The following is a 19,033-nucleotide window of genomic DNA, read 5'->3' on the forward strand; positions in this document are numbered from 1 at the left end:
TCTGTAAAACAGAATAACATGTCAGAATAGTGCACCATAGCCCTATCTTATATGCTACGTTTTGGTCAGGTTGAGGTCAGGGCTTTGTACAGCCCAGTCTAGTTTCGCCATACCAAACATGGTCATCCACGTATTTGTGGACCTTGCTTTGTACACTGATTCGTGGTCATATTGAAACAGGAAGTGGCCATCCTCCAAACTCTTCCCACAAAGTTGGGAGCATGACATTCATGACATTGTCCAAAATGTCTTGGTATCCTGAAACATTCAGTTTTAAATCCCCCCCCCCCCTCCCACACACACCCCTTCCACAAAACTTTACCCTTTGCACAAAACTTTACCCTTCGCACAACATGCAAGTACTGATCTCCTGGCCTCCATCAAACCCAAATTCATCCATCAGCTAGCCAGCCTAAGAAAAGTGATTTTTCACTCCAGAGAACGTGTCTCGACTGCTCTAGTGTTCAGTGGAGTTGAGCCTTACATCATTGCATCTAAAGGCTTTTTATTGCACTTGGCAATATAAGGCTTGGATGCAACTACTTGGCCATGGAAACCTATTCAATGTAACTCTTTACACACTGTCCTTGAGATAATCTGAAGGGCTTGTGACGTTTGGACATTGTTACTCTCCTTGTGAAGAGAGATGTGCTGGTTCTCGTCTTCCCTGGCCAGTCCAGAAACAACCACACAGGGGGGCTGACACCAAAGCATACCACACAATAGAGGTCTAAAAGAAAGGGGGAGACATCTTGCTCTCTTTAATATACTTAAAGTAAGTATATTAACTTTTTTCCTTTAGGCACTGTGACCACAGTATGGGGTTGTGAAGAAACAGGCGTTTCATCTTTATTGTAGTTGGCAGACATATACTGTATATTACTTAAAGAGGGTTGGTGGTGCAGGTGTGGAAATAATCTTGGAAACTGTCCATACTTTTTTATAGGCTGTGGCCTCAGGAGGCTGCTGCCCAGAGTGGAGAGGTTGGAAGTCAGAGATATGCTACTTAACATTGAAGACTAGACTGCAAATGGTAAAGGAGAGATGCCCAAGAGGAACAGAGTTGTTGCTGAAAGAGGCGGGAGAGAGGTGGGTGGGAGCCCTCATATTGAAGAGGGGCGATATATGGAAGGGATTTCTGCACACAATGGTTGTACATGGATGAGGGGGCTGCACATAATATTGGAGGGGCTGTTACACATTTATAGTTAGGTGCCACTGCCACACATGGGGGAGAGGTCTGCTGTACATGAAGTAAAAGTACTGAACATGGATTGGGAGTTCTTTACATACAACAGGGGGAGGGGCACATGGTAAAGCTTGAGGCATAAATACAGCCTTGTACTCTTAAAAGGTAGAACAGTTTTATGAATGACGGCTGGAAATAGAGCTGTGCCTATGTGGAAAGCATCCATGAAAAAGCATTCATTTTCAATGCGCATAATCATCTATTATGGCCTTAATTCCAGCATACTACGAAACGTTACATTTCCTGAAATTGCACAGTTTTTACAACTCTGAATTAAAACTAAAGAGAGCAGCTGAAAATTATTGGCACATATCCTGGCATCCAGATGAAAGCTATGTAGATCAGCTGCTCAGTTAGGTGATAAATGGGTAAAAATATTTGCTTCCCTGAAGACAGGTTCTTCCTCTGCAGCTCTGCTGTTCAGCATGCTACACATTTATTTTAAGCTACTTCTCTTTCTCTGTGCTATTTTTTTTTCTCTCTCTTAAAAGCTTTTATACTTGCAGCAAGAATATTAAACAATTACTCTAAAATGTAGTGTGTGTGTGTGTGTGTGTGTGTGTGTGTGTGTGTGTGTGTGTGTGTGTGTGTGTGTGTGTGTGTGTGTGTGTGTGTGTGTGTGTGTGTGTGTGTGTGTGTGTGTGTGTGTGTGTGTGTGTGTGTGTGTGTGTGTGTGTGTGTGTGTGTGTGTGTGTGTGTGTGTGTGTGTGTGTGTGTGTGTGTGTGTGTTATCTCTTGTAATTGCTTACTGGGGGACAATCATGTGGAGCATTTTATTCCAAAGAGCAATTTATGATGAACCAATATATGCCACTCATCTGCATATGCTGCTAGATTCCTCATATTGTTTTGCAGGTTTTTTTTTTCTTTTGCAGAAAATTAATTTGACAGCTCTATTCATATAACAGGCTGTGAAATCCCTTTGATTTCACAGCAGATTCATTCTGCGTTTCATTAGTTCAATATGAATCACAGACACCTCTTTTTAACTGGTGTGTGTGCAAGGCATTCTCACCATTAGATTGCTTTGAAGACGTATGGTAGGCCTGCATACCACATAGGTTAAATTAGGAAGTGTGTGTGTGCTGGCAGAAGTTGCAAAGGATCTTGATTTTGTAGTACCTGCACAGGCTACTGAAAACCCGGTTAGAACGCAATATTAAAATTGAAGCACTGGATGCATGTGTGAACTGTGTTTAGGGAAGTTCAGTTTACAGCATGTGTATTGTTAAAGATGAACTGTAACCAAGGATTGAACTTCATCCCAATCAGTAGCTGATACCCCCTTTTCCATGATACATTTTTACTTTTTCTCAAATAGATCATCCACGGTCTGTATAGCTGATATTGTGATGTCAGGACCTAGGTATGTACAATGTATGTTCCCAAAGCTATAAAATAAAAAAAGATCATTGAGAGTGACAAAAATTGACTTTGTGAAAGTGGCTTTAGAAATGCTAAGGCCTGTATCCATTATGCAATTTTTACAGCAATTTTTCAGACGACCGGCAATTTTTGAGTGGATGTTTTGAGTGGTGAGTGATCGTTTCTGCGAACTCACAATGTGGGTACAGGCACGCAATTACACGAATGACGCTGGGCGATGCGTGGTGATAATGACCATCGCGACTGATAGCATCTTTAAGATCCCTGACTACTCCCACGCAAAGTACACGGATCGATTGACTTCCCGTTCATGCACATTGTCTGCTGTTGCTTGTTCCCGCGGGTAGGAAGATAGATCGGGGAACCTGATTTGTCTGGGGTTCCTGATCCATCTTCAGGGGAGTATTGAGCTTTAGAATTGTGCATTACTAAAAAGGAAGTCATACAAGCTGTAAGTTAGCATTAATCCCACAAAGCCCCAGGCCTGTATGGCCCTCTACTAGACACATATAAGGCTACGCCTCTTAAATGACTCTCATTCTCTATAAGATTATTCCCTATTATACCATTCAAACGGGTCCCATAGATGTGGAGTCGGCATTGAGAAGCAGGAGAATCCATGTGCGAGAGGGGACGCCGTTATATGTAACCATTTCTGCGTGGCATATTGAAAAATGTGTTACCCCCTCACCGCTGTGTGAAAGCCGCACACGTTGCAGCAGGAGTGTGTGAGGAGCAAGAGACAACCTCTCTTGCTACCTCGTTTTGCATACACTCTCCGCATGCCTAGGAGCCTTAACCACTTCACCACTGAGGGGTTTTACCCCCTGACCACCAGAGCAATTTTCACCTTTCAGCGCTCCGTCCATTCATTCGTCTATAACTTTATTATTACTTATCGCAATGAAATGAACTATATCTTGTTTTTTCCGCCACCAATTAGGCTTTCTTTAGGTGGGACATTATGCCAAGAATTATTTTATTCTAAATGTGTTTTAATGGGGAAAATAGGAAAAAATGTGGGAAAAAATTATTATTTTCAGTTTTCGGCCATTATAGTTTTTAAATAATGCATGCTACTGTAATTAAAACCCATGAAATTTATTTGCCCATTATTCCTGATTATAAAACCGTTTAAATTATGTCCCTATCACAATGTTTGGCCCCAATATTTTATTTGGAAATAAAGGTGCATTTTTTTCAGTTTTGCGTCCATCCCTAATTACAAGCCCGTAGTTTATAAAGTAACAGTGTTATACCCTCTTAACATAAATATTTAAAAAGTTCAGTCCCTAAGGTAACTATTTATGTTTGTTTGTTTTATTGTATATATTTATTTTTTTTTAAAATTACAAAAAAAAAATAAAATTGGGGAGTGTGGGAGGTAATGAGTTAATTTATTATGTAAAACAATTTATTTGTATGTGTAAAATGCATTAGGGTGTAGTTTACTATTTGGACACAAGATGGCCACAGTGAGTATGTTTACATGCGACCTGTAAGCGACCGGAAGAACGCTTACAGGAAGCAGTAGGAGGCTGGGAGACTCACAATGATCGCGCTGTTTCTGAAAGAAGCAGCAGATCATTGCGGGGGCTTAGATCAACGAACGGGAATGGATTTTCCCGTTCATTGATCTCCGGGCAAGCGGGCGGCGGCGTGCACAAGCGGCGGGTGCGCGCGCACAAGCGGCGGTAGCGCGGACAGCGGCGGGAGCGCGGAAGGTACGGATTTCTCCGTCCCTAGTTTTTTTAGGAGGGAAAAAAGGGGCGGAGAAATTCGTACCGCCGGGGGTAAAGTGGTTAAATTGGCTGCCTGCCATTGCTTAGCCACAGCAAACAGCATCCACTATCACAGGTGGAGAATGACTGTTTGTTGGTGGGTGGACAGTGGAACTCCTCCAAGCAGCCTATGTGATTGTGTTTTTGCTGCAGTGACACTGTGCTGGGATAGGTGGGGGGATAAATGTGTCTAAGTAGGCAAAACACAATCCACAGAGGCTGCCTGCAGGAGTTCATCGGCTAGCCCACCAACAAACAGCCTTTCTTCAGGTGTGATAGAGGCTTCTAGAGTTTTCTCCAACTTGATATTTCCACACCGTGTCAATAAAATGCCTTTTAAACCCCCAGCAAGCAAGAACATGCACAAAATAGTTTTAATAGTACTTTTTCTACTACTTCTGGCACTTTTTTCAATTGTGAAATGCTGAAAAGAACGCAAAGTACACGGATCGATTGACTTCCCGTTCATGCACATTGTCTGCTGTTGCTTGTTCCCGCGGGTAGGAAGATAGATCGGGGAACCTGATTTGTCTGGGGTTCCTGATCCATCTTCAGGGGAGTATTGAGCTTTAGAATTGTGCATTACTAAAAAGGAAGTCATACAAGCTGTAAGTTAGCATTAATCCCACAAAGCCCCAGGCCTGTATGGCCCTCTACTAGACACATATAAGGCTACGCCTCTTAAATGACTCTCATTCTCTATAAGATTATTCCCTATTATACCATTCAAACGGGTCCCATAGATGTGGAGTCGGCATTGAGAAGCAGGAGAATCCATGTGCGAGAGGGGACGCCGTTATATGTAACCATTTCTGCGTGGCATATTGAAAAATGTGTTACCCCCTCACCGCTGTGTGAAAGCCGCACACGTTGCAGCAGGAGTGTGTGAGGAGCAAGAGACAACCTCTCTTGCTACCTCGTTTTGCATACACTCTCCGCATGCCTAGGAGCCTTAACCAAGTTATTTTAAAAAGAAGTTGAAAAATTATCACCAAGGAGAAAACGCACGTGAAAAAATGAATTGCGTATGGGCCCAGGTGTCTGCAGTACAGAGGTAGCGAGAGACTTCTACATATAATGGCATCCTGTCTGACACATGGATTCTCCTGCTCCTTGACACCCACTCCGCATCTATACTTGAAAATTCACACCTCCACACCCTTGTATCAGTCCAGGGCTCCTGGAACTGAGTGCCGGTGCTGGTCCCTCACAGGTACACCGCTCCTGTGTTAAGCCAATGCCAAGAAACAAACACAGAGACCGCACTCAGAAGGCTTGTTCAATCACTGTATGCAATTATTGTAAAAAGCTGGTTTGATTGAACTATGTACATTAGGGTGGTCTAACTCGGTTATGTATTGAGGTAGACGCATATGTGTAGTTCCTCTGTTGTTGTATACATGTGATTTATCATGTGATGTTATGGGTGGGGTATAAAGGTGTCACTGGTGATGGGTGTTGCACACCTGAGGAAGGGCTACCCCCGAAACGTTGTGTGCCTCTGTTTGCTCTAATTTCTGTCAATACAGTGATTGAACAAGCCTTCTGAGTGCGGTCTCTGTGTTTGTTTCTTCACTCCACATCTATGGTACCTCTTTGGGGAGGGGGAGCACAACTATTTATCTTTCCCATTTAACTCTATGGGCCGTTGGTGTACTGCTGCTTCCCTGCCATGTCTGATTGACCAAATTTTACCATCCAATCATAATTTCAATCAATTTTTGCTGTGAAATTCATGTTGCTTGTTGCACTATAGATATCCGTCAGGCCAGTAATAATCGATACTTGTATGACCAGCTTAATACAATTTAATTCACTGTAACAGGTACAGGACAGAAGAGTGCAAACTAGAGTTCTGCAGGTGAACTTGCTTTATCCTAGGTGTGTTCAGGAAGGGGCTGGATTCAGACATTTAATATGCGTGTGAAATTGAATAATAGAATTGGAATGAGTTAATTAAGCTTTTATCAACAGCAGCAGAAGGTCGCCTTATAACCGCACATTATGTCTGTTTAGACTTATGGAAGAAAAAGTAGGCCAGCATCACTATAAAATATTTGTTAGAGAAGAGTAATCCTTAGCAAGAGAATGTTCTTTTATGTATTAGCTGCAATCAACGCCCACATCCAGACAAATGTGGTTAATGGCCGTTAATTCTGTTTTCTCATTCAACCATGTGCGGATCAGAATAATGTAATTAACTAATCGTTATTGCTGTTTAAAAAAAACAACCTGATAATATTGCGTGTTGGGATGACATTTATTAACCTTCAGTATTATTTTTTGTGCTCTTCTAGCTCAGGTCATAGACTAATGATACTATGATACTAAAAATAATATCGATAAATATTCAGGTTTTTTTGTTCAGTATAAACTTTATGTGCTTGAATAAGAATGCAACCTGATGCTTGTCCAATGTAATGTTTTTCCAATGTAATGTAATGTTTTCAACCATGTACTGTAAACATTTATACTCTTGCATTATCTTTGATAGTTAACAATAGTACACACAAAAAAAAAAGAATCAATACTAATGGTAGCCATACATCTAGCGATGTATTGGCAGATTTGACCAAGAAACACATCTCTCTATTGTTGAATCTGATAAAAGAGAGGTCTGTCAGCTGCCCATACACCACATGCCGATTCCCGATCAATTTCAGTATGAAATCTCTTGAGAATCGGCCTTGTCTGCTGCATACGTCCACCTCGTCACCCCGATGCTTTCCCCCTAATGAAGAATTCTTCCCCGGTGCCCCGTGTAAAGTGTATACATTACCTCTCCGCGATTTCTGCTTGTCCCCAACTGCCTTCCGGGTTTCCTCCACTGCATGCACGCGCACCCCACGTGGTTTCCTAGTAAGGGCGTGTGTGTCATGCACGGCTTTGCTAAGAAATCACGTGTGGCGTGCGTGTATGGAGAGGAGAATGCACCTGGAAACCAGCGGGAGGGACAAGCACAGGCCACGGACAGGTAATATATCCGTTACACGGGGCACCGGGGGACATTTACATTAGAGTGCACAGTGTTGGGGGTTTCGTTGCGTTCGCCAGTAAATTGCACACCGTTCCCGCCACACACACTATCGCGCAACATCTTGCAGCATGCGTGATCAAGAATGGAACCAATTTATTTCCCGAAATTGGTCGCATTGTCGGTCGAGCATGCACTTGGCCGCACCAATTGTCATCCAATTCAATTATAATAATCAAATTGGATGGTCGATCAGCCACCAAGTCGCCTGATGTATGGCCACCACAACAGTATGTCTGCATAACCCACTGATGGTACATTTATATGCATCACTTTATAAAAGACTTTATACTATCTGAAACACAATGCCCGGATACTTAAATTGATTAACACATGAGATTGGGAAGCATTGCTGCATCAAGGGACCCAGTGGTATTTGTCAAGAACAAAAGGGTGCCATCCACATAAAGTATGTTTTTTTCCCCCTCTGCCACTGCCATATCTGGAGCCCTGATCAAAGCTCTTCAAAAGACCGGCCCCACACAATAGGCTTGATTCACATAAGCGTGGTAACTGCTATCACGGCAGTTATCACGCGATCTGTCACGCATGAAGATTTGCGCCCGTAAAGGATTACTCCGCTTGATAAACGAATGTTTGCGCGCAATCACGTGCATGTTTCACGCGTGCCATCGCACGCAAACCTTCGTTTATCACATGGAGTAATCCTTTACGCGTGAAAACCTTCGCGGGCGGCAGATCAAGTGCCATGATAGCAGTTATCACGCTTTTGTGAATCAAGCCCAATGTATTATAGCTCAGTGAGGTTTATTGCAGCATAAAGCAATAACTGGCAACGACAGCCTGCTGTTTCGGCCTATTGGCTTTTGTCAAGTTGCACAAAAAGTCAATCACTATCTGAAGCCCCTAATCTCAGGATTTGCCTTCACCAGGATAGCCAGAGGTTCTCAATAGCTTATAGTGAAAATGAGATGCAACAGTGGGCAATCCTGCCATGTCCCTCACTACAGTTCAAAAGTAGATGAGAGCAGACCATTAACCCTTAAAGAGAACCTGAACTGAAAATAAAATTAAGCAATTAACAAATAAACCAGAACTTTTTGTGAAGACTTTTGTATAAATTGCTGCATCAAGGGACCCAGTGGTATTTGTCAAGAACAAAAGGGTGCCATCCACATAAAGTATGTTTTTTTCCCCCTCTGCCACTGCCATATCTGGAGCCCTGATCAAAGCTCTTCAAAAGACCGGCCCCACACAATAGGCTTGATTCACATAAGCGTGGTAACTGCTATCACGGCAGTTATCACGCGATCTGTCACGCATGAAGATTTGCGCCCGTAAAGGATTACTCCGCTTGATAAACGAATGTTTGCGCGCAATCACGTGCATGTTTCACGCGTGCCATCGCACGCAAACCTTCGTTTATCACATGGAGTAATCCTTTACGCGTGAAAACCTTCGCGGGCGGCAGATCAAGTGCCATGATAGCAGTTATCACGCTTTTGTGAATCAAGCCCAATGTATTATAGCTCAGTGAGGTTTATTGCAGCATAAAGCAATAACTGGCAACGACAGCCTGCTGTTTCGGCCTATTGGCTTTTGTCAAGTTGCACAAAAAGTCAATCACTATCTGAAGCCCCTAATCTCAGGATTTGCCTTCACCAGGATAGCCAGAGGTTCTCAATAGCTTATAGTGAAAATGAGATGCAACAGTGGGCAATCCTGCCATGTCCCTCACTACAGTTCAAAAGTAGATGAGAGCAGACCATTAACCCTTAAAGAGAACCTGAACTGAAAATAAAAAGTCAAAATAACCATACACAGGTCATACTCACCTACTGTGTAGTCTACTCCTAAATCTGTTTCTCCTCTCCTGCGTCCCATATGTCCACTGTGATCAATGGAATTCTCTGTTCTCCATTTTAAAAATTGCCATTACCCCATAACAGCATCCTGGTCAGCACACTGTTAACCACTTGAGGACCCACCCTTTACCCCCCCTTGAGGACCAGCGCTGTTTTAGGTGATCTGTGCTGGGTGGGCTGTGCAGCCCCCAGCACAGATCAGGGTGCAGGCAGAGCGACCAGATCGCCCCCCTTTTTTCCCCACTAGGGGGATGATGTGCTGGGGGGGTCTGATCGCTCCTGCCTGATGGGTGTTGCGGGGGGGGGGGGGGCACCTTAAAGCCCCCCTCCGCGGCGACATTCTCCCCCTCCCTCTCCTATCTGTCTCCTCTGGGGATCGGGGCTGCACAGGGCGCTATCCGTCCTGTGCAGCCAGTGACAGGCTGTCCCCTGTCACATGGCGGCGATTCCCGGCCGCTGATTGGCCAGGGATCGCCGATCTGCCTTACGGCGCTGCTGCGCAGCAGCGCCGTACAATGTAAACAAAGCGGATTATTTCCGCTTGTGTTTACATTTAGCCTGCGAGCCGCCATCGGCGGCCCGCAGGCTATTCACGGAGCCCCCCGCCGTGAATTGACAGGAAGCAGCCGCTCGCGCGAGCGGCTGCTTCCTGATTAATCAGCCTGCAGCTGGCGACGCAATACTGCGTCGCTGGTCCTGCAGCTGCCACTTTGCCAACGCGCGGTATGAGTGCGCGGTCGGCAAGTGGTTAAACTGTAATATCACCCACTTGAGCCATAGTGAAACATGGAAATTACCTTGCACATTCAGTTGTAACTGACAGCTGCTGATATATAACTGACAGCAACTGGTATATTTCAGTTCTGACAAAATACTGTCAGAACTGGAAGGGATCACTGTAAGAAGAAAATGGTGAGCTTCTGAAAGGAACTGACAGGGAGCTTAGTATGTAATATTCATTTGCAGCTACATCATGTGTTAATTTTAAATAATTTTACTCGCTTCAGGTTCCCTTTAAGGTAGCATTAGGTTTGACATAGAGGCCAATGTGCAATTCACTTTTTCTCCACAGTTTTCTCCTAGAAGATACATTTTCATCATCTCTATAAATACATTTTAAGCATTTTGGAATTGAAAAAGTACCAAAAAGTAGAACAAAACAAGTACTATCAAATTTATTTTGAGCATTTTCTTGCTTGTGGTTTAAAAAGTCATTTTATTGACAAGATGTGAAAACATCACCTATGAGAACACTTATGAGAAAAAGGCAATTGCATATGGGTAATTTATATAACCCATATTTTAACCCATTTCAGGAAGGAATCACCAAAGCTCATTTTCTCCAGGATGTATCTCTACTCCATGTTATCAAATGCTTTAGCAATATCAAGCGCAAGGAGAAACCCCATTTCCTGTATTGTGGTTTTCAGATCGAAATAGTGGTCACTTGATCTATGAGAGTGGAGCCCCCATTTGCTGTGACCTCTCTCAGCTGCATAATACATTTTCATATCAATAATGTATAAGGTGATTAAGTATTATCAATCTGCAGCACATTTTGGTAAACTCATTTACAGCACTTCTCCTTGTGCTAGTTATGAGGTATTTTATAATACAGAAAGAAAGAATGTTAGAAAAGCCATGACAAAAGTTGAATACATTCATTGTTTATACAGTATGTGACATGTTGCTTGTATAGAACTTCCACTGTGAGCAGTATGTGTCTATCATCTGGAAAAAAAAACACAGATTTGTCTAGATGGGCGCTGGATCAAAAGTGGGACAGTTACCTAAACCAACCAATCAAATGTGATTTTTTTTTTTTTTTTAACAAACAAATTTTTATTGTTTATAAAGAACAAGACAACATGAACAGATATACAGAGCTATAAAACAGTGCTCTGATACAGTATCAAGCCGCACAATGCCATGGGTTACATAGAATGCAGCACTGTTGTGTCACAGAGTGCAGTTAAAGCACAACTGTAATGAGAGGGATATAGAGGCTCCCATATCTATTTCCTTTTAAGCAGTACCAGTTGCCTGGCTGTCCAACGGATCCCCTGCCTCTAATACTATTAGCCATAGATCCTAAACAAGCATGCAGCGGATCAGGTATTTTAGATATTATTGTCAGATCTGACAAGATTAGCTGCAGGCTTGTTTTTGGTGTTATTCAGACACTACTCTTGCCAAATAGACCAGCAGGGCTGCCAGGCAACTGGTATTGTTTAAGAGGAAATAAACATGGCAGCCCCCATAATCTTCTCACTACAGTTGTCCTTAAACATATCACAGCAGTGAAGTAGGCATACATGCAAATGTATATTTATAGATTAGTTTACCACAGCTATAACGCTATGCAGCTCAGCAGCTGCATCAAAAAGATACAGCAAGCAGAAATAATTGAAAGATAGTAAGAGGAGAACAAGAAAAAGTAAAGGAGAAGGCTCCAGCCTCAGTCCCCCCTCCTCCCCAGAACAATGTTCAGACTATGAGGCAAAAGAAAAATAACCGCTTCAGTCCTCTGGCCAATAGTATTAGTATCTGAATTGTTATACCATGGTTCCTAGATTTTGTCAAAGCTTTGTGGACAATTTTGACTCATTTGCTATGAGTGTTTGTATTTGAGGCTCTTAAATCAAAATTATTCTGGCTGATTCATGTTGCTGTAGTTTTGCCCAATATTGTTCACTTACAGAATTAACAAAAAAAAATATGCTTCACAGGGAGAACAGGACAGATCAGGCTTGACTAAGGCCTCGTTCACATCTGAGGAGCGCAGATGGCCGTGCGATCCGAACGCAGCGCATCCGATCGCACGCCATCTGCGCCGCTGCACTGCTGATCCCATCCATTGACAGTGATGGGATCAGCTCTGCGCTTGCGGGCAAAATGCAGGCAGCAGTACGCAAGCGCTTCCCAGCGCATCGTACTGCTGCACAGTAGATGTGAACTGTAGAAGAGCTGTCTATGCCCTTCTGCCGTTCCTGCGTTTCAGCACATCATACGCGCTTCCATATCCGCACAGAAGCGCATATGATGTGAACGAGGCCTAACAGTGCCTGCTAGGTAGGCAGGGAGGTCTACGGTAGAAAATTAGTGAGCAGACTGACATATTTTATGCCATCTAAGGAGTCCTTAATAAATAGCAACCCCAGCTTGACATGTCTCTATGCTCTTGGCTGCTGAAGTGCCAACTAGGTGAGCACTTTAGCTGAATATATCAACATAATTTCCCTGCAGAAAGAGCCGTTCTTGAATGCAATTTGTAGGATAGGATGGCAGAGATGCAGAAAATAACTTTTTAGTCATTTTTTTTGTTTCCCCTTTTACTTCACTTGTTATAGTCGGAGTATTCCTGTGTATCCACAAAAGGGATTCACAATGTATTGAAGCAGGAGGGTTACTTTAATTGCTTTTGTGTTCAAAAAGAGTTAAAATTGGTGTTGTTGTTCAAATTCAGCACAAAAAAATAGTAATATCTGAATACTCCCGACTGCCCCTGTTCAGCACTGAAGAAGCAGACAGGGTCAGGAGGAGTTCAACCAACCCAGAAGGAGGAAGTATCGGAATCCTGTGAAAGGCATCACGACCTGAAGGCAGTAAACTCTTGTTCGGTGCTGAACACCTTCTGTCGGGAGTATTCGGGTGTTCTGAATTTATGCTGAATTTGAACACAAACACTAGCTACAATCTTGACCACGCTATACAGTTGCATGTGTAAATGTGTTTTAAAATGCCATTTGAGAATGTGTAGATGAAAAGTGGAAAAACCTAACACCTACATTCTTAGCATTGGTGAAACATCCTTTGCAAGCATAACCCTTGCCTTTCAAGCTACAAATATGATTTCTTAAAATAGAAAAAATAATCCTAGTTCAATGTCATATGTACTAGAAAGTACTTAAAGGGACTCCGAGCACCTCTCATGGGCATGCCTTTAAGCCAGACGACTTCCAACAAAGTCGTGCTATGACCCCTCTGGAGGAGCCTCTTGCAATGGTCATGCGTGTCACTTCCTCTTCCTGCTTCATTCAGTGATGCACTTCTCTAACAGAGAAGACAGGGGTGACCCGGAAGTTATAACATAGCCAAGATGGCAGCCGCGATTTTTAAATTGAACTCAAATGAAAACTAGTGTAGAACAGCGATTTAGGCATCAAATGAAAGAGGAGAGCACGAGCTACATAATGGTATGCATCTTTAAGTAGTTTTCAGTACTGGTCAGAGTCTTAAAGGCATGCCCATGAGAGGTGTTCAGAGTCCATTTAACCTGGCGTTCTATTAACTGCGCCAGGGTGGTGGCGCAGCAGTTTTTCTTTATATATATTTTTTTAAATCATGTAGCTAGCCTAGCGCTAGCTACATGATGCCCCCCTCCCTGCGGCATCCGCCCTTACCTCTCGATCGCCGCCGGCGCGTACCCACGTAAGGAAATCCCGTTCTGAACGGGATTTCCTTGAGGGCTTCCCCCGTCACCATGATGACGATCGCTATGACGTCATCGACGTCGTGACGTCAGACGGAGTCCCAATCCACCCCTCAGCGCTGCCTGGCACTGATTGGCCAGGCTGCGCAGGGGTCTCGGCGGGGGGGGGGTGTTACGCGGCGGGTAGCGGCGCATTGGCGGCAAGCGGCGTTGATCGTCATCAAAACGCAGCAAGCAACAAGTGCTTGCTGCGTATTTACAAAAAAAATTGTGAAAATCGGCCCAGCGGGGCCTGAGCGGCGCCCTCTGGCGGTCATGAACGAGCTGAGCTCGTCCATACCGCCAAGGAGGTTAAAGTTTATAAGATGACTTTGTTAATTCCTTATGTGCACCTGAATAAAAATAACATCCCGTATTTCTTTTTCTTTCTTAGCCAATTAGCAAGTTTCCATTCCTGAGCAATGACATTTCGTTTTGGCTTCCAAACGAAGGGTATTTGGAGAATGATTTTTATGACCTGGTCCGTCGGATTGGCGGAGACATTGTGGAAGAAGTGACTCTGATTGACCAATATACACATCCAAAGTAAGATTATTTTTATTATGTAGGTTAAAGTTACTCATTACTCTTTTTATAGAATGTCTTTAATTCCAATGCTCTATCTACTTTGTCCTGTAACCAGGTCTCTGGTCTATCCTGTAACCAGTACCTTATATGTCAGCAGCCAGTACCATTGTCCTCTGACACCCAGAATTACACTTTCTTATACAGCCGGAGTTCATAAAGGGGCTCTCAACTCCCTAAGCATAAAGTGCTACAAGTATTAAGATTACACTTAGATATAACTTTCCATTCCTAACCTGTAACCTTCGTAAAACCAAACACATCGGCTTCTGTTATTCATATTCTAAACCCCCCCCCTCACAACCTGTATGTGATATAATCATATTCTCAAACCCACAATTGCTATTCTTTTGTGTCGTTTTAACTCAGCCTTTTCCTTCATGCCTCACAACCAGAAAATCTCCTTCTCATTTCCATCTGTTCAGCCTCTGCAGAATACATTCATTACTATCTTAAGAGACCAAGAAATCAGTAGTATATAGCCTTATAGTCTCTCACCTTGACAGACCTTTTATCTGGCATTCAAGTAACTAGTCTTTTGTCTCTGCAATGCATCATGAATACCGCAGTTAGATTTATCTATCTCTTTCTCTATTCCTCACCTGCTGCGCCTCTCTGCACTGGCTTGCATCTCTCTTTACAATCAAATCAAGGCCTCAATACTTTGACTATAGCAATACTTCAGCAACCGGGGGTGGGGGGATGCAAATTGCTGCTGGCCATTAGGACTACCCCTTCATCAGTACTATCTGACAAAGGCACACCCCTTTACTACGGACCCTGTAAACAAACCATTATGAAATGTGGAAATCCGTAACCCCGGCAGTCTATAAAGTCCAGCCCATTGCTATACCATAACAAAGGACACTCACACTGGGTGCTTACCTCATCTAAAGTACAGCTCGGATAATAAATACAATAAATTGGCCAAATCTGACCAAAACATTTTTTTAATTTGGACAGCCCGACTAACAGAGGAGGAAATGTACAGCAGGTGGTTTCAGGGTTCTGTGCAGAGCGCCTGAGCTGGGTGTGGCTATAGCACTAGTGCACACCCCACGCAAGGGTAATTCGGGGTTTTGGCAATCGCCGGACCCTGAATTTCTTCTTCCTCCGAGTTGCTACGACTTGGAGGGGGAATAGTATTTTACCCCATCAGGAATTTGAGTGTCAACAGGGTGAGCCGTCATTCGTCTCACCCTGCACCCAACTCACCGGCGGCATACTAATACGTGTGTAAGAAATGAACCACAGTTGGCTGAATACAATAAATTGGTTAAAGAGGGAATTCCTCTAGAATAACCTCTGGCTATAATGCTGAGGAGTATACATTGCCAACTTATGAAATCAGTTAGCTCTACAGAAATCACCCTACAGCAATAAAAGGCAAGCTTCACGAGAAACCTGATCTGCTGATATGCAAGCTCTACTTACCTAGAGGAAGATACACCAGAGTAAAAGTGGACCGGTATACCAGTGATGGCCCAGCACAGTCTCTCCACCTCAGATCAGTGCATATATCTTCTATAAAAGGATACTAGAGAAGAGAAAATCTATTAAACACGTATTTCACCTCATTAAAATCACAAAAGAAAGCAAGAAACTAATACAAGCAACCTAAAGAAAAACTGATAAATTGTTACGTTCATTTAATCCAAGTGGCCCAATTGCATAAAAATCCAATAATTTACCCTGTGAAGAATCTTTTTCACCCAATCACCACCTCTGCTGTGCCTATTCACTTTTTCAACCCCAAAGAATCTTAGAAGGGAAGGATTAACTGCGTGAGGCAGTCTTGTTATTTTCTATAACCCAGTGCAACCACTGCCATTGCCAATAGGTATGCAGTGCTCCTGGTACCTATCTGTCATTATTCTGGTTGACATACCAGTATACATTCTTTCACAGGAACATACAAATGCATACACTATCCCTTTTGTTTGACAATTTATCCACTGTCTAAATCTAACACTCAGAACAAATCTGGTGAACCGTTTACCTGTGACCAGAAAATTACAACTAAAACAGTCTTTATATCTAAAATTGCCATTGGGTCAGTTACCTCCTAACTGATTCGAGGATCCTTAAATGGGTTCTTTCGCGAAAAAAGTAGGCAGTTAAAAAATGTGACAGATGACAGGTTTTGGGCCAGTCCATCTTTTTAAGGGGGATTCTCAGGGCTTTCTTTGTTTTCAACAGCATTTCCTGAACAGCAGTTTAACTGCCAAAATAGCAAGATACCAGCCGGCCTCCCTAATCACTTGCACACTATTATGTCAGTTACATTTTGCAACTGTTGTTCAGGAAATGCTGTTGAAAACAAAGAAAGCCCTGAGAATCCCCCTTAAAAAGATGGACTGGCCCAAAACCTGTCATCTGTCACATTTTTTAACTGCCTACTTTTTTCGCGAAAGAACCCCTTTAAAGAATACCTGAACTGAAAATTAAAAGTCAAAATAAGCATACACAAGTCATACTTACCTTCCATGTAGTCTACTCCTCAGTGTCTTTCTCCTGACCCGCTTCCTGTTTGTTCACTGTGATCAAGGGAATTTTCTGTCCTCCGTTTTGAAAATGGCCATTACCCATAACAGCTTTCTGGTCAGCACACAGTTAAACTGTAACATCGCCCACTTGAACCATAGGGAAACATGGACATCACCTGGTACATCAGTTTTCCTCTCAGCTATAACTGACAGCAACTGATATTTTACTGACAGCAACTGATATATTTCAGATCTGACAAAATATTGTCAGAAGAAAATGGTGAGCTTCTGAGAGGAACTGATGGCAAGATAACTATGTAATGTTCATTTGAAGTTACCTTATGTGTTTATTTTAAATATTTTTACTCAGTACAGGTTCTCTTTAAAGAGAACCTGTACTGAGTAAAATTATTGAAAATAAACGCATGAGGTAACTTCAAATGAACATTACACAGTTACCTTGCCATCAGTTCCTCTCAGAAGCTCACCATTTTCTTCTTACAGTGATCCCTTCCAGTTCTGACAACATTTTGTCAGAACTGAAATATATCAGTTGCTGTCAGTTATATATCAGTTGCTGTCAGTTACAGCTGAGAGGAGAACTGATGTGTCCATGTTTCCCTATGGCTCAAGTGGGCGATGTTACAGTTTAACAGTGTGCTGACCAGGAAGCTGTTATAGGGTAATAGCCATTTTCAAAATGGAGGACGGAGAATTCCATTGATCACAGTGGACAAGCAGGATGCAACAGAGGAAAAATAGATTGAGTAGTAGACTACACAGGAGGTTAGGATGACTTGTGTATGTTTATTTTGACTTTTAATTTTCAGTTCAGGTTTTCTTTAAGATTCGTTACCTTCTTGAAGGAAACACATGGAAAAAGTTAACATTTGTTGCTCAGGAGTTTATATATTTTCTACAGCCACCAATTGTTTTTAATTGAGGTCTGCTTCTGCCATTAGGCTAGCTGCTAGCTGCACTCCAGGGGGTCCAAGTCTGAGTCTTGTGCACCTTTCTCTACAATATGAGCAACTGCTTCAGGTTTATACCTGTTTTTCACCAGATTTGCTCCAATTCTCTTTGCATTGGTATTGAGTGTTATCAGCATAGAGGTGGTACTGATAACCATAAAAGTGTATTAACCACTTCCCGACCGCCTAACGCACAGAGGCGGCCGGGAAGTGGAGCCCTTAAAGAGACTCTGTAACATTAAAAAGATCCCCTGGGGGGTACTCACCTCGGGTGGGGGAAGCCTCCGGATCCTAATGAGGTATCCCACGCCGTCCTCTGTCCCACGGGGGTCTCGCTGCAGCCCTCTGAACAGCCGGCGACTGTGCCGACTGTCAGTTCAATATTTACCTTTGCTGGCTCCAGCGGGGGCGCTGTGGCGACTTTCGGCACGGAAATAGACGGAAATACCCGATCTCCGTCGGGTCCGCTCTACTGCGCAGGCGCCGGAAACTTGCGCAGTACAGCAGACCCGACGGCGATCGGGTATTTCCGCCTACTCCGGAGCCGTCAGCCGTCAGAGCGCCTGCGCAGGAGCCAAGAAGGTAAATATTACGTCACCGCTGCACGGAGGGCTGCAGCGAGACCCCTGACGGATGGAGGACGGCGTGGGAAGCCTCATTAGGATCCGGAGGCTTCCCCCACCCAAGGTGAGTACCCCCCAGGGGCCGTTTTGTCGTTACAGTTCCTCTTTAAGGACCGGCTCACCCACAGATGCAGCGGTCCATTTAAGGGCATGGGCGGAGCGATCGCGTCATCCGTGACGCGATCCTCCGTCGGCGCCTGTCACCGCTCGCCCGCCGCAACATCCCGCCGGCTATACGGAAGCGCCGGTGGGATGTTAACCCCGCGATCGCCGCATACAAAGTGTATAATACACTTTGTAATGTTTACAAAATGTATTATACAGGCTGCCTCCTGCCCTGGTGGTCCCAGTGTCCGAGGGACCACCAGGGCAGGCTGCAGCCACCCTAGTCTGCACCCAAGCACACTGATTTCTGCCCCAGATCGCCCACAGCACCCCTCAGACCCCCCCCCCTGCCCACCCCCAGACCCCTGTTTGCACCCAATCACCCCCCTAATCACCCATCAATCACTCCCTGTCACTATCTGTCAACGCTATTTTTTTTTTATCTCCCCCCGTGCCCACTGCCCCCTCCTGATCACCCCCCCACCCCTCAGATTCTCCCCAGACCCCCCCCCCCTG

At 43.8% G+C, this 19,033-nt stretch overlaps 1 protein-coding gene across 5 annotated transcripts in view; it reads left to right on the forward strand.

The window, feature by feature from the left end:
• FARS2 (phenylalanyl-tRNA synthetase 2, mitochondrial) overlaps positions 1–19,033 on the forward strand; it is a 405,583-nt gene that overhangs the window by 279,800 nt on the left and 106,750 nt on the right. For all 5 annotated transcript variants that reach the window (XM_068236843.1, XM_068236844.1, XM_068236841.1 and 2 more), the window contains one exon: positions 14,142–14,293. In XM_068236843.1, coding sequence (XP_068092944.1) covers positions 14,142–14,293 — 152 coding nt within the window. The remainder of the gene's footprint in view (positions 1–14,141; positions 14,294–19,033) is intronic.

This window comes from Hyperolius riggenbachi, chromosome 5 (assembly GCF_040937935.1).
Source record: "Hyperolius riggenbachi isolate aHypRig1 chromosome 5, aHypRig1.pri, whole genome shotgun sequence".
Taxonomy (NCBI): domain Eukaryota; kingdom Metazoa; phylum Chordata; class Amphibia; order Anura; family Hyperoliidae; genus Hyperolius; species Hyperolius riggenbachi.